The sequence below is a fragment of the Macaca fascicularis genome, chromosome 8 (genome assembly GCF_037993035.2).
Source record: "Macaca fascicularis isolate 582-1 chromosome 8, T2T-MFA8v1.1".
Lineage (NCBI taxonomy): Eukaryota > Metazoa > Chordata > Mammalia > Primates > Cercopithecidae > Macaca > Macaca fascicularis.
In genome coordinates this window covers 78,465,971-78,482,205 of record NC_088382.1, presented here as the reverse complement: position 1 = coordinate 78,482,205, position 16,235 = coordinate 78,465,971, and the positions used below count along the sequence as shown (strand labels likewise).

General features: G+C 38.7%; 1 protein-coding gene and 1 pseudogene across 19 annotated transcripts in view; one reads left to right on the top strand and one right to left on the bottom strand.

Annotated features, from left to right (window-relative positions):
* Positions 1-16,235, bottom strand: part of C8H8orf34 (chromosome 8 C8orf34 homolog) — a 496,138-nt gene that overhangs the window by 300,994 nt on the left and 178,909 nt on the right. For all 19 annotated transcript variants that reach the window (XR_012416463.1, XR_012416464.1, XR_012416465.1 and 16 more), the window contains one exon: positions 11,679-11,851. Coding sequence is in view for 16 of the 19 variants with exons in the window: in XM_065519322.2 (XP_065375394.1) it covers positions 11,679-11,851 (173 nt within the window). In the remaining 3 variants the exon portion in view is untranslated. The remainder of the gene's footprint in view (positions 1-11,678; positions 11,852-16,235) is intronic.
* LOC107130628 (small ribosomal subunit protein uS8-like) lies at positions 5,181-8,138 on the top strand (annotated as a pseudogene).

The following is a 16,235-nucleotide window of genomic DNA, read 5'->3' as shown; positions in this document are numbered from 1 at the left end:
CGCTTTGTCGCCCAGGCTGGAGTGCAGTCGCCGGATCTCAGCTCACTGCAAGCTCCGCCTCCCGGGTTCACGCCATTCTCCTGCCTCAGCCTCCCGAGTAGCTGGGACTACAGGCGCCCACCACCTCGCTCGGCTAGTTTTTTGTATTTTTAGTAGAGACAGGGTTTCACCATATTAGCCAGGATGGTCTCGATCTCCTGACCTCGTGATCCGCCCGTCTCGGCCTCCCAAAGTGCTGGGATTACTGGATGGGAGCTCTTATTATTTTGAGGTATGTTCCATCAATACCGAATTTATTGAGTGTTTTTAGCATGAAGGGCTGTTGAATTTTGTCAAAAGCCTTTTCTGCATCTATTGAGATAATCATGTGGTTCTTGTCTTTGGTTCTGTTTATATGCTGGATTATGTTTATTGATTTGCGAATGTTGAACCAGCCTTGCATCCCGGGGATGAAGCCCACTTGATCATGGTGGATAAGCTTTTTGATGTGTTGCTGAATCCGGTTTGCCAGTATTTTATTGAGGATTTTTGCATCGATGTTCATCAGGGATATTGGTCTAAAATTCTCTTTTTTTGTTGTGTCTCTGCCAGGCTTTGGTATCAGGATGATGTTGGCCTCATAAAATGAGTTAGGGAGGATTCCCTCTTTTTCTATTGATTGGAATAGTTTCAGAAGGAATGGTACCAACTCCTCCTTGAACCTCTGGTAGAATTCAGCTGTGAATCCATCTGGTCCTGGACTTTTTTTGGTTGTTAGGCTATTAATTATTGCCTCAATTTCAGAGCCTGCTATTGGTCTATTCAGGGATTCAGCTTCTTCCTGGTTTAGTCTTGGAAGAGTGTAAGTGTCCAGGAAATTATCCATTTCTTCTAGATTTTCCAGTTTATTTGCGTAGAGGTGTTTATAGTATTCTCTGATGGTAGTTTGTATTTCTGTGGGGTCGTTGGTGATATCCCCTTTATCATTTTTAATTGCGTCGATTTGATTCTTCTCTCTTTTCTTCTTTATTAGTCTTGCTAGTGGTCTGTCAATTTTGTTGATCTTTTCAAAAAACCAACTCCTGGATTCATTGATTTTTTGGAGGGTTTTTTGTGTCTCTATCTCCTTCAGTTCTGCTCTGATCTTAGTTATTTCTTGCCTTCTGCTAGCTTTCGAATGTGTTTGCTCTTGCTTCTCTAGTTCTTTTAATTGCGATGTTAGAGTGTCAATTTTAGATCTTGCCTGCTTTCTCTTGTGGGCATTTAGTGCTATAAATTTCCCTCTACACACTGCTTTAAATGTGTCCCAGAGATTCTGGTATGTTGTATCTTTGTTCTCATTGGTTTCAAAGAACATCTTTATTTCTGCCTTCATTTCGTTATGTACCCAGTAGTCATTCAGGAGCAGGTTGTTCAGTTTCCATGTAGTTGAGTGGTTTTGATTGAGTTTCTTAGTCCTGAGTTCTAGTTTGATTGCACTGTGGTCTGAGAGACAGTTTGTTATAATTTCTGTTCTTGTACATTTGCTGAGGAGTGCTTTACTTCCAATTACGTGGTCGATTTTGGAGTAAGTATGATGTGGTGCTGAGAAGAATGTATATTCTGTTGATTTGGGGCGGAGAGTTCTATAGATGTCTATTAGGTCTGCTTGCTGCAGAGATGAGTTCAATTCCTGGATATCCTTGTTAACTTTCTGTCTCGTTGATCTGTCTAATGTTGACAGTGGAGTGTTGAAGTCTCCCATTATTATTGTATGGGAGTCTAAGTCTCTTTGTAAGTCTCTAAGGACTTGCTTGATGAATCTGGGTGCTCCTGTATTGGGTGCATATATATTTAGGATAGTTAGCTCTTCCTGTTGAATTGATCCCTTTACCATTATGTTATGGCCTTCTTTGTCTCTTTTGATCTTTGATGGTTTAAAGTCTGTTTTATCAGAGACTAGTATTGCAACCCCCGCTTTTTTTTGTTCTCCATTTGCTTGGTAAATCTTCCTCCATCCCTTTATTTTGAGCCTATGTATGTCTCTGCGTGTGAGATGGGTCTCCTGAATACAGCAGACTGATGGGTCTTGACTCTTTATCCAGTTTGCCAGTCTGTGTCTTTTAATTGGAGCATTTAGTCCATTTACATTTAAGGTTAAGATTGTTATGTGTGAACTTGATCCTGCCATTATGATATTAACTGGTTATTTTGCTCGTTAGTTGATGCAGTTTCTTCCTAGCCTCGATGGTCTTTACATTTTGGCATGTTTTTGCAATGGCTGGTACCGGTTGTTCCTTTCCATGTTTAGTGCTTCCTTCAGGGTCTCTTGTAAGGCAGGCCTAGTGGTGACAAAATCTCTACGCATTTGCTTATCTGTAAAGGATTTTATTTCTCCTTCACTTATGAAACTTAGTTTGGCTGGATATGAAATTCTGGGTTGAAAATTCTTTTCTTTAACAATGTTGAATATTGGCCCCCACTCTCTTCCGGCTCGGAGAGTTTCTGCCGAGAGATCTGCTGTTAGTCTGATGGGCTTCCCTTTGTGGGTAACCCGACCTTTCTCTCTGGCTGCCCTTAAGATTTTTTCCTTCATTTCAACTTTGGTGAATCTGGCAATTATGTGTCTTGGAGTTGCTCTTCTCGAGGAGTATCTTTGTGGCGTTCTCTGTATTTCCTGGATTTGAATGTTGGCCTGCCCTACTAGGTTAGGGAAGTTCTCCTGGATGATATCCTGAAGAGTGTTTTCCAACTTGGCTCCATTTTCCCCCTCACTTTCAGGCACCCCAATCAGATGTAGATTTGGTCTTTTTACATAATCCCATACTTCTTGCAGGCTTTGTTCATTTCTTTTTCTTCTTTTTTCTTTTGGTTTCTCTTCTCGCTTCATTTCATTCATTTGATCCTCAATCGCTGATACTCTTTCTTCCAGTTGATCGATTCGGTTACTGAAGCTTGTGCATTTGTCACGTATTTCTCGTGTCATGGTTTTCATCTCTTTCATTTCGTTTATGACCTTCTCTGCATTAATTACTCTAGCCATCAATTCTTCCACTTTTTTTTCAAGATTTTTAGTTTCTTTGCGCTGGGTACGTAATTCCTCCTTTAGCTCTGAGAAATTTGATGGACTGAAGCCTTCTTCTCTCATGTCGTCAAAGTCATTCTCCGTCCAGCTTTGATCCGTTGCTGGGGATGAGCTGCGCTCCTTTGCCGGGGGAGATGCGCTCTTATTTTTTGAATTTCCAGCTTTTCTGCCCTGCTTTTTCCCCATCTTTGTGGTTTTATCTGCCTCTGGTCTTTGATGATGGGGATGTACTGATGGGGTTTTGGTGTAGGTGTCCTTCCTGTTTGATAGTTTTCCTTCTAACAGTCAGGACCCTCAGCTGTAGGTCTGTTGGAGATTGCTTGAGGTCCACTCCAGACCCTGTTTGCCTGGGTATCAGCAGCAGAGGCTGCAGAAGATAGAATATTTCTGAACAGCGAGTGTACCTGTCTGATTCTTGCTTTGGAAGCTTCCTCTCAGGGGTGTACTCCACCCTGTGAGGTGTGGGGTGTCAGACTGCCCCTAGTGGGGGATGTCTCCCAGTTAGGCTACTCAGGGGTCAGGGACCCACTTGAGCAGGGAGTCTGTCCCTTCTCAGATCTCAACCTCCATGTTGGGAGATCCACTGCTCTCTTCAAAGCTGTCAGACAGAGTCGTTTGCGTCTGCAGAGGTTTCGGCTGTGTTTGTTATTGCCCTGTCCCCAGAGGTGGAGTCTACAGAGACAGGCAGGTTTCCTTGAGCTGCTGTGAGCTCCACCCAGTTCGAGCTTCCCAGCAGCTTTGTTTACCTACTTAAGCCTCAGCAATGGCGGGCGCCCCTCCCCCAGGCTCGCTGCTGCCTTGCCGGTAGATCACAGACTGCTGTGCTAGCAATGAGGGAGGCTCCGTGGGTGTGGGACCCTCCTGGGCAGGTGTGGGATATGATCTCCTGGTGTGCCTGTTTGCTTAAAGCGCAGTATTGGGGTGGGAGTTACCCGATTTTCCAGGTGTCGTGTGTCTCAGTTCCCCTGGCTAGGAAAAGGGATTCCCTTCCCCCTTGTGCTTCCCAGGTGAGGGGATGCCTCGCCCTGCTTCAGCTCTCGCTGGTCGGGCTGCAGCAGCTGAGCAGCACCGATTGTCCAGCACTCCCCAGTGAGATGAACCCAGTACCTCAGTTGAAAATGCAGAAATCACCGGTCTTCTGTGTCGCTCTAATATAATGATTTCTAAAAGGCCAACATATCACCAAAACATGCCTATTTACAGAAAAAGAGTATATCTATCCAAATATAAACTTAGAATTTTATTCCAGGTCCATAACTGTTTTTCTAGAATCCTTGGGGCTGGATGTGTCCTGTTGCATAAACTCTATATTATATAATACCTTCCAGAGGGTCTGTGGCCTCACCCTCTTATGAAATACATCAGTATTTCTCCATTATTATGTATCAGCATTCCCACTGAGTGGGATAAATAATCTGCAGGGTTCAGATCAGGTTTCGCTATAATGAATTATGAAAACAACTTTGGTTTTCAGAGCATTTTGAATTTCACTATTACAGATAAGGATTGTGAAGAAAATATTTGAATAAATAACTGAGAGACGAAATCTCAAACACTGCTGTTAGTTCAAGTAAGATGGGGGCTGAGACTTGAAGTTGGAATTTCAGAAGGCAGAGGTCATTTGAATGACACTGGGTAACTTGGACAAGAGGTCATCCTGTGACATTGACAAGGTTGCTTTCAATAGGTGGTGGGAATAACATTCTATTTGGAAAAGATTGCAAAATGAGGGGTCAGTGCACACAAGTAAACTACTGTGAGGAGTTTCTCTGTAAAGTGAATGAAAGACAGAGAACAATAATAGCTGGGGCCAGGGAAGCTTCATTTTTTCGAGAGATGTTCCATCATACCTTCATGCTGAGGGGAATGATCTAGGAGAAAGGAATGGTGCAGGGAATGAAGAGAAGTGATGAACTTACATGGGTGAGTTAGAGTAAGGATCTAGTGCGGAGTGGAGGAGGTTGCCCTAGGCGGAGTATGAGTGACTCACCCATAGCCATAGGGAAGAGCAGAAAACCTGAGCACAGATGAGCCAGGTGCACAGAGAGTCTGCTGGAGAAGCTTATGGAGGTTTTCTTTATGACTGCAGCTATTTTCTCTTTGAAACAGGAAACAGAGTCATTAGTTAAGAATAAGGATGGGGGGAAAGTATTGGAGATTGGGGGACAGCAGGAAAAACGTGAAGTCATCATTGAGGAGAGTGAATATGCGAATGGCAGAGGCAGGTGCAGCTGCATCGCCAGGTAGCACTAGTGTGCCCCTGGAGTTTGGTGGTCGTGAATTCAGTGACACTGGCCAGTGTGGCCATGTGTCCTTCTCTAGCCTAGGTTGGTTCAGCCACAGAATAGGGAAACAATTAATTTAAACATGGTAGAGTTTTTCCAGGAGAGTAAAACAGGAAAAGAGGAGCAGAAGAGTTGAGGGCATATCCAAGGGACCAATTACCATGATGGGGCGTAGATAAACCTGACTAAGGAGAAAAATTAAGAACAAGGTGGGTGAGAAACAATAAAACATTGGCAGTCTCAGTGTTTCGGGGGTCCCAATTAAAGCTGAGTGTCAGAGGCAATGAACCAGAAAGATGAGAGGTGCTAGTCAGAAAGTGAGGTGCCTAATACTGATATCATGGATTTGCAGATAATGAGAATGAGAAGGTCTAGGATATGACAGAGGGAGTGATGGGGGAGGTAGGGTGGAATTCAAGATACGTGGCAAAGAGTAGGCAAAGGAAGTGAGAGGCCAGGTTTGGGGAAGGATTACCGATGATATTGACGCTGACTTCACCAACGCAGCAAAGCTACTGGGGAGAGTTACAGGAGCTGGATGTTTGAATATTCAGAGAAAGGGGAATGACTGACAGTTAGCAAATTATTGCTAGAAGATGATGTGGGAAATTAACACACTGGGAAATTCAGAACAAGATGCAGAACTGGGGATTGTTTTAGGGAGGAGACAGCAAGATCTGGAAGCAGCAGAGGATAAAGGATGACACCACCCTCTTCTCCAGCCCCACAGCCTGTGGATCCTACAATCATTAAGAAAAAACAGCAGCCTACTGCAGGGACGCAGGAGTGTTCATGCAGACAGTGTCGAGTGAGATCAGAACAAGAGGGGTTTTCTAAGAGCACTTAGGGTTCTGAGGCCCCTCTTTCCCAGATTTGAACCTAAAGCTTAATAACAGGATTCTTAGAACAGCTTTCTGAAGAGAGACTGTAGAGCAAAGGATTTAAATGCACAGAATTTGAAGCAAGGCAGCCAAGCTCAGTGACCTAATGGTTATCAATTTTGGGATGGGGATGTAGCCACTCTGGGACTTAGTTTTCTCATTTCTGAATAATAGTATTTTCATAAGGATGAAATGGGTTAAGATATGCAAAGCACATAGAGCAGTCTCTAAGTGGTAATTAATATCATTATGTGTTCAGAGAACACAAGGGGGAGCATCCTGGATATGTGAACACCTCCTCTTGAGCAGTAATAATCTCACATCGAGAGAAAGGGAACAAAAAGAGGCCTGATGAGAAAGACTAGCAGTTAATATTTCAATTTGGTGTTCATATACTCAAGGAATCCATTTGCTTTGGTTTAAAAGAGTGATTTCTAAACAGGATCAAATGGAAAGGAACAGTTTAAAGAGGTCACCCCACAGACCCTCCCCCATGGGCCTGCCTGAGCAGGTGGAGCCTCCTGAGCCTTCATTCTGACCACTGGCCCTCCTCCTCCTGACCCCTGTCTCCCTCATGGCCCTGAGCTTGCTCCATTTAGTTTCACACTTTCCTTCTGAGCATAGGTTGGTAAACATTACTTTGATCTGATTCCATGCATTCTTTTTGGTGAAAAATTGGATGATTTCTTGGACTACCTCCTAAACTTGTTGAGTTCACCCTCACAGTCTTGTAGGCTGAACCTGTGCCCTTTTTTTGACTCCAGTCATTAATTAAAGGGAGCTCTTCATGCTAAACCCTTGGAAGTTGAAGAGATCATGAAAAGTTTCACACTCAATTGTTGCATATAGATTTTTATGCACAAGAGCTATTTTTAAGCAGATCTAAATATGATGTTTTTAGAATCAGTTTAGCAGACACTTAAGTGCTTGTCATATCCCTAGCATTGTGTGAACTGAGCAGAAATAAAACTTTTTAAAAATCATTCTCCTCCACTTTTAAGCAATTCCTTTGAGTCTAGGATATTTTGTCATGTCAGTCTTATCCAGTATCTAGCACATTACCTGGTATTAACAAAAGCAAATGAATACTAAATAAATAAAAAGAAAAATTTGAACCTGTCGAAATGACATCATCAATGATCTGAAATTAAATGTATGCTCTTTTGGTTTTAAAAAGAAAGTTGTCTTGGCCAGGCATGGTGGCTCATGCCTGTAATCCCAGCACTTTGGGAGGCCGAGATGGGTGGATTGCTTGAACCCCGGAATAAAAGACCTGCCTGGGCAGCATAGTGAAACCCCATCTCTACAAAAAATTTAAAAGAAATTAGCCGGGCATGGTGGGGAGCACCTGTAGTCCCAGCTACTCAGGAGGCTAAAGTGGGAGGCTCACTTGAACTGGGAGGTGGAGGTTGCAGTGAGCCAAGATAACACCACTACACTCCAGCCTGGGTGACAGAATGAGACTCTGTCTCAAAAAAAAAAAAAAAAAAAGACAGAAATTTCTCTCTTCCTGCTGCCATCTTCCCGTACTGCCACAGTGGTCCACATGAATGTCCTGGCTGATATTCTCAGGAGCATCCACAATGCTAAAAAGAGAGACAAACACCAGGTTCTTATCAAGTCATGCTCCAAGTCATCGTCCAGTTTCTCACTGTGATGACGAAGCATGGTTCCACGGGCGAATCTGAAATCATTGATGATCACAGAGTTGGAAAGATTGTTGTGAACCTTGCAGGCAGGCTAAACAAGTGTGGAGTGATCAGCCCCAGGTTTCATGTGCAACTCAAAGATCTAAAAAAATGGCAGCATAATCTGCTCCCATCTGACCAGTTTGGTTTCATTGTACTGACAACCTCAGCTGGCATTGTGGACCACAAAGAAGCAAGACGAAAACACACAGGAGGGAAAATCCTGGGATTCGTTTTCTAGGGATGTAATACATACTTACAAATAAAATGCATCAAGGGGAAACAAAAAAGAAATTTGTTTTGGATTGAACTTGTACGAAAAAAGGAATTAAGAAATTTATAAGTTATGAGGTATAATTTTTGTGTGTTTTAGATATTTTCAAGACTTCTGTTCTTTGGTTTCTTTGCCAGATGATGTATAAATCAATTAAAATTATTTATGCTTAAATTTGCATGTTAGATTATTTCTAAATTACTAAATTTGATTTATTTTCCATCATACCTATCACTAGTTGAATTTACGGCATATATTTGTATATTCGCTTGTTTACTGCTTGTCTCTTTCTGCCAATAGAAAAAATTCTAAAAGGAAGGGGACCATTTCCAGGTTTTATTCACAGATATGTTAGAAGCAATTATGAGTTTTAATGGAAAGAAAACTTCTTAATGGGCAGTGAATTTAGCTTTTATTTTAATATTTCATACACATTTCTAAATTATAAAATTTTCTCTTTATTTTATGACATATTTTCAATCTAATAACTGTGTTCACTTAAGAAATAAAGCCAATTCACCAGATCTACAGTATTTATGGATATTATTTTGTTTCAATAAGGTGGTTCAGCTGTAGAGGAACTTCATTAGGCTTCAAGGCCTGATGAGCCTATTTATAAATTCACATTACAATTTAACAAGTAATTTTAGAAAATCTATTACTCAGCTACTGCAAAGTTTAATTAAGATGGCTTAAAATAAGATTATATAGGCTTATTAAACTCAATTTTTGTTTACATTTATATTATAAATGTGGGATTATTTTTAATAACTCTAAATGTGCAATGAATGTATATGTTTTCCCACTAAATAGCTAGGCAAGCCATAGGAATTGATACCAATTGGTAGGATTTGACAATCACAGAAAACCTTCAATCATTTCCCAACACATTCACCTCTCTCTTTGGTGAATTCCTCTCACTTTTCTTGCTCAAATGCTTTAATTTCTTTCTTAAGCACTCAATTCTGAAGTGCTTTGAGAATCTAAGAAAGATGTGGCAGGACTCCATGTTAGTATCTCTTGTCTTATTCTACTAGTTTCCCTTTATCACCCTCACAATTTCTTTTCTAACTATCACTTAATGCTTCAGGTGTCATTTGTATCAAGCTATTTGTAATGTACGTCTTGACCTCTTCATACAATGTCATGTTTGGGGGACCTACGGGAAGAAGTTCACATACAGTACATCATTAAAAAAAGGGGGTAAGCTTCTACCCATAAAGCTCTCAAGGTTTATTATGCCATTTATTTAATTCCTTCTAATCTAATGGTGAAATTCTAGCCTATCATGTGTCTATTATTCTGCAGGAAAAGGAAAGCTGGCTATGTAACAAAGATGGAGCATTGCAGTAGCCATTTGAGTAAGACTTAATACACAATAGAGAAAAATTGAGATAGGAAAGGCTGCAAGAAATAAAGATAAGACTATAAACAGTTCTTCTTGTCAATAAGCTTTATTTAGCAGATGCCTAGCGTCAGCCTGTGCCTTTGTCACTCATGTAACAGATGTTAAATGACAACAAAAATGTGCCAGCCCCAGTGGAGAGGGTGGGGTGAAAAATGGATGGAGTCATGCTTGAAAATTAAGCTTTCTCTCTCAGGAGTCTAGGATATGATTTTGTCAGTTGGTCATTAAAGTATAGTACAGGTTCATTTCTATTTAAGTGTAAAAGCTAATACTATAGTTACAGACTCTGGAGTCATTAAAAAATTTTCTCCAACCCTTTCTGCTTGATCCAAATCAAATCTAATGCTGTGTGAGTTGCTGGTATAAATTCAAAAATCCTGTTTTGTATTAGAAGATGGAGAAAATATAGTTTCTAGCCCATAGTTTACTGCTGTTCTTGAAATTTAATTCAGATATGCATGCATTCTTTCTATTCTAATGGGGGCACCTGAGCAGAATTTCACCAGCTCTTTTCTGTCATAGTGTAATACCTCAATTTATAATTTAAAGACAGAAAAATAAAGAAAAAAATTAAGACAAACATTTAAGAGACATATTCATGGACTGAGTTTTCTAGGTAAGGGAGTCCACTAGGATTAGAGAAAAAGTTCTCCCTTATTGAGTATTCAAGCAGGAATAAGAGCTCACTGAAGCTAGGAAGAAAATAGAAGCACTAACACTTGCGATAAATAGTTCTGATTATTATTATGACTAAATGAAAGTAAAATGAAAGTTGACATTTCTCAATTTTACATTTAAGAACTAAAGATATACCAATGAATAAAGATAAAGGTCTAGTAGGTTTTATAAGCCTGGTATTAAAAAAATTACTCTCATTGACAGATGAAATTGATCTGGCATTTCACAAAGAAGGTAAATGGATCTTTATAAATGGTTTTCTTCTCCTCTTACAAGACACTTCAACTATTTAAATAATTTAAAAGTTATTTCTCATGGAAATAGAATCAATTTTCTATAGGCCTGAAGCACATTAATGAGTATTCTGAATTTCCTTCCCTCCAGCCAAGTGATAAGTCACCACAAAGAACCCCTGAAAGCTATTACATTGTAGAAAATACAATTTTCTCCTTGACAAAGAATAGTTACTGGTTGCTGCTAAATTTAACATAGAAAATACCACGTTACTGTGGCTATGCTATGCATAGGAAAAACTCTTCTGTGATGGCCAGCTGGTAACACTCACAGAAAGCTTAAGCTCCTGTCCCATTTCCATTCATGAGTATTTGTTTTCACAGTCTTGTCTAAGCCATGCCTCCTATGACATTTTTCATCCCAGATACTTTGCAGAAGTTTTCATTTTTGTTTGAGTTTTACTCATTGCAACTGGTATTACAAAAAAAAATTACTCTGAATATAGTTTTCCCAATAAATAAGATCTGGACAATTCAACATTAATTCACTATTACCAGCACATGGGCACTTAAGGTAAACTTCCTGCCACCATTTTGAGCATCAGGGGTCTGAGTGAAATGAAAGTATAGACTTTCACATTTACAAATAATGGTAGTTTCAAAAATTATACAAAGAAAATATTAATAAATATATTCAATCATAGTTATCAACTCTAAACTTAAATCGTTCTAACTAAGGTTTCTCTCTCTTTATGGTCAATATTAACTTTGCCTCCTATGGTCTATTATACATTTAATACTTTTATTATCCCTGATGATTAACAATATCTTTCTGGTACATCAGAAGTCCCCCCTCTCCAATTCTTAACAGCCAGCCACTCTCTGTTCAATATTATAGTAGGTCTTGACTGGCAGCATATCCTTGAAATTATTTCTCTATTTGGTTTCAGTAGCAAAGACATGGTGATCTAGATTTGAAGAAAAAAAATCAACACCAAAACCCCAAAGCAGGTCTGAAACCCTCATTTTAAGAGACAGCAATTGATGTTTGTATCCTATGTATAGACTAACATAATTTTCATAAAAAATTACTAAAAGGGATTTCATAAAAACCACTTGGGTTTATTTTCCCTTTACCTTTTAATGACTAGTAATATAGAATCTCAGCAGACAGCTAGCTCATCTCACCTTCCTGCAGGGCTAGAGCCACTATCTTCACTTTCCCATTGGTCATTTTTGCTTCTTGGAATTGGAGGCTGTAGCATTTCAGCGGCGAGGGGATCAGCATCATTTTCTTCTCTACCAATCCATTCTCCAATCACACGGGGCCTCAGAATAGAAGAATTAAATGCCACTGTTTCCTGAAGAGAAGAAAAGAATATGCTGTCTTAGATGACTTTTTTCTTATTAACAGGACAACAGGGAAATAAAGTTGCCTAGAGATTTGACTGTCAAATGCTTTTTGTCTTTCTGAATTGAAATAAAACTTCAGTTTCCTCCAACTCTACTAGATAGTTTGTTCTATGTGATTTATGCTAATTCCTGAGGTCACTGTGATAAAGGACCCAGAAGTGAAATCTTTGCTTTGAATTTGGAAAGCTGCATGTGTGCTCTCAGGAAAGAGGTGTGGGATGAGCATTCAAGGCAGAAGGAAGAGTGTGTTGTAAACAGGGCGGCCCACATAGGGAGAGAGCTTGGTGTCACTGCTGGGAAATATTAATTAATGGCCCAGGTGGAAACTGGGTTGGGGTCAGGGGACAGGGACAAGAAGAGATAGGGCTCGAAGGGCGTATTGCTTCCAATTGCAAAGCATTTTAGACATTTCGGGATCCAGTAGAAATTCAAAACAGGGCAATATCAATGGCAGATATATTATACTAATTCAACAAATGTTAGTAATCTGTTTTCATAGACTAGGATATGATACAGCAATTAAAATGCTACTGTAGCAGAATACAGAATACATGTAATTGCTAGCGATTTTTTGTTATGTGAAAAAAGGACAAGTTAAAAAGCAATACTCATAGTATAATCTAGCTTTTGTTTAAAAAATTCATATGAGTGTATATCCGTTTCTCGTTCACTAATTCATTCATTTCTTCATTCTCTAACATTTATTAAGACTTGCTACAGGCAAAGAACTGCTTGCTTGCTGAGGAAAACAATGGTGAATAAGATCACAATGTAATAGTGCCTTTATCTGAATGAAGGAACTACAGGTGATTTTAGTTTCTTCTTTTTGCATTGCAACATCATTTCTATATTCTACAGTAAATATGAGAAATATATTTTTAATGCCTCTTCAGCTGAAAAATATAGGCCTTGCTTAAATATGTTTAGTGATAAATTTTACTATTACAATAGTCTTGAACAGTTCTTTAAAAATTCAGACGGTGGGCCGGGCGTGGTGGCTCATGCCTGTAATCCCGGCACTTCGGGAGGCCGAGGCAGGCAGATCATGAAGTCAGGAGATGGAGACCATCCTGGCTAACACGGTGAAACCCCATCTCTACTAAAAATACAAAAACAAAAAATGAGCCGGGCGTGGTGGCAGGTGCCTGTAGTCCCAGCTACTCAGGAGGCTGAGGCAGGAGAATGACGTGAACCTGGGAGGCGGAGCTTGCAGTGAGCCGAGATCATGCCCCTGCACTCCAGCCTGGGCAACAGAGCAAGACTCTGTCTTAAAAACAAAAATAAAATAAAAAAATTAAAAAACATTACAAATTCAGATGGTGTTCTGAGTCTTCAGACTTCACAACATATTCTACATTTCAGTACAGAATATAATGCAATATAATCTTATAATAATACAATATAATATATAATCAACATACAAATATAATACCAAAAGCAACACATGAAATACGATTTAGGACATATTTGATAAGCATTTCTCCAAGTAATAGCAAGTGACAGAAAGGAACTAGATATCTTAATTTTAATCCAACCTACATGAAAATATAGCAGATACATTTTAGAACAAGTGTTTGTAAAACTTAGCAGGTAATCTGAACTCTTTCTATACTTACATTCTCCACATCAGAAAATTAAAGCACTACAATGGATTTCAGCTGTAAAATAATGCAATCAAATGAATGTTTTCAAAAAATCAGAAGGGCATGTGCATTTGCCATAATTTAATATTATTTGAAGTACAGAAATTAAAATTAACAATACTGTTCAATTTTAAATGTATATTTACTTTTAAAAGCAGATGATTGTGAAGACATGTTTTTGAATTTAAAAATCTATAAACAGATTTACAACTTCAGAATACTTTTCCATCTGTGAGACTTTACAATGTTACTTATTTCTTGAATTTCATTTTCTCCAATTTTAAAATGGGGATGATAAGAATTATAAAGCCTATTGTATCAAATGAATTAGTAAATAACATAGTTAAACCATAAAATTCTTCCCCCTCTACCCCCCGGTGAAAGACCATTTTTTAAAATTTGTTTTGCTTTAATTTTCAAACCCTCAGGACCAATATTTTCATAAAAAACGATGAAAACCAATAATCATAAACAACAATCTTTACAAAACAAAGTCATATAAAACATAAGCCAAGGGTTTTAAATTTGTTTTCATTCAACAAATATCGGATTGCTACAAAATTCACTAAATACTCACTCTCAATTTCTATACTTCTTTTATTGGAGAATAGCAAAAGTAATTTAACAGGCTCTGCGTTGTGGGCTTTTAAAATAGAATTGCTGTGTGTCACTGTGTATTGAATGTTGTGTGTGGATGTATTCTCAGTGAGCTGAGGTCTCTGAGAAAAAAACTATTATATATACACTCATATTTGTGTATTTGTGATTTAATTTTCATAACTTTTCAAAAGTAATACAGGTGTGTTCTTCATCTCCTGACTGACCAGAAAGTACAGTTGCATGATGTAAGTGCCCAAGTTTATGTTTATGTTTAAAATTAAGTCAGCAATGGGCACTATTACTTTAAATGTCAAGGTCTCATACAAAAAGACCAAAGAAAGCTAAATAATCCGATACTTCAAACAATCACTTATATTAAATGGGAAAGCTAAGCCTTAGATCTGCATCTTTTAATTCTTACTTTAATATGCTTGATCATAGTTTTACAATAAATGCATACCAGAAATGACTCACACAATATTTTTCATTTTGAAGCACATTTTATCATCGTACAATGTATGAGAAAAGAATAAAACCAGACCCTTGATTGCCACTGTTCTTTAAATCACAATTTATGTAACATATTCCCCTGTATCTACCACTTTTTTTTGCATACTTACAATTTTTTTTTTTTTTTTTTTTTTTTTTTTTTTTTTTTTTTGAGATGGAGTCTTGCTCTGTCGCTGGCTGGAGTGCAGTGGCGCAATCTTGGCTAACTGCAACCTCTGCCTCCCAGATTCAAGTGATTCCCTTGCCTTGGCCTCCCAAATAGCTGGGACTACAGGTGTGCACCACCATGCCCAGCTAATTTTTGTATTTTTAGTAGAGATGGGCTTTCACCATGTTGGCCAGGATGGTCTCGATCTCTTGACCTTGTGATCCACCCACTTTGGCCTCCCAAAGTGCTGGGATTACTTTCGTGAACCACTGCGCCCGGCCACAAATTGTAATGCTAAATCAAAAGTCAACAACAGAATGTTCATTAAATCTACCTTGGACTTTGAGTTTGGAGAGTTGGCATCTTTTTCTGGCTTGATATACTAGAGGCTGTCTGCTATTTAAGGCCTTAAAGGGAGGGTCAGGGGAAGCACATTGAATGTATTTAGTCTATGATCCATATTCTAAAGGTTTTTCATTGCTATTCTGTTTATTTTGAGGGAAAAGATACAAACATGGAAAGTATAAAATAAGATTATATATAACTGTATATATATATAAATGGCCCCACATGTGTGTTTTGTAATTAGATATACTAGTTCGGAGAAGAGGAAGCTGAAGCTCAACATGGACCAGATTCAGCAGTGGTAGTCTCACCGAGGGACATGACCAAACTTCAATATAAATTGTGCTTTCTTCCTTTTTTAAATTTTGGATTCAGGAGGTGTTCATGTAGGGTTGTTTCATGGGTATATTGGGTGATGCTGAGGTTTGGGACACAGATAAACCATAAAATTCTGTGTATAAGCCAGATACAATTATTTAAGAGTGTGGACTGTATTCAAATCATTTCTATATATTTGATGTATCACTGTGGAACGCACAAATTGAGTAAGAATAGATACATGGTAGTCAATAAGGGCAGAGTAACATAACAGGGAATTGACAGTGCAGTTTTTATCCTATAAAGTTTCATTTTATAGATATTATATTTAAAAGGTTGAATAATTAATTCAATGTTATTAATCTCATTTACATATGGGGCAGAATTGGGCTTGGAGATTTGTCTAACTATAGGCTCAAAGTAGATGGGACTTGAAACACAGAAATGAACAAAGAAATTGACCACTGGAACAACAGAAATAGATGAGTTTAGGCACTGTAAGCCAAAGAGTGAAGAAGGTTTTAGAGTTGGGTATGATCAGAAAGTTGAGAGCAGTACAAAATCAGAACTAACTCCTTGGTTGCTTACTAGGAAATCAAATGCAATGGTAGATGTATTGCTATTGAAAAGTAGAGCACAGAGAGAGAATAAATGGTGTGATATTCAGGATGTTTAACTCCACCTGGCATAGAAATTTAGTAAGAAATAGCTGACAAGCAAAGCAATAACAAGAGCTGCAAACAAGAGTCAGAGGAGTTAGGAAGTGAA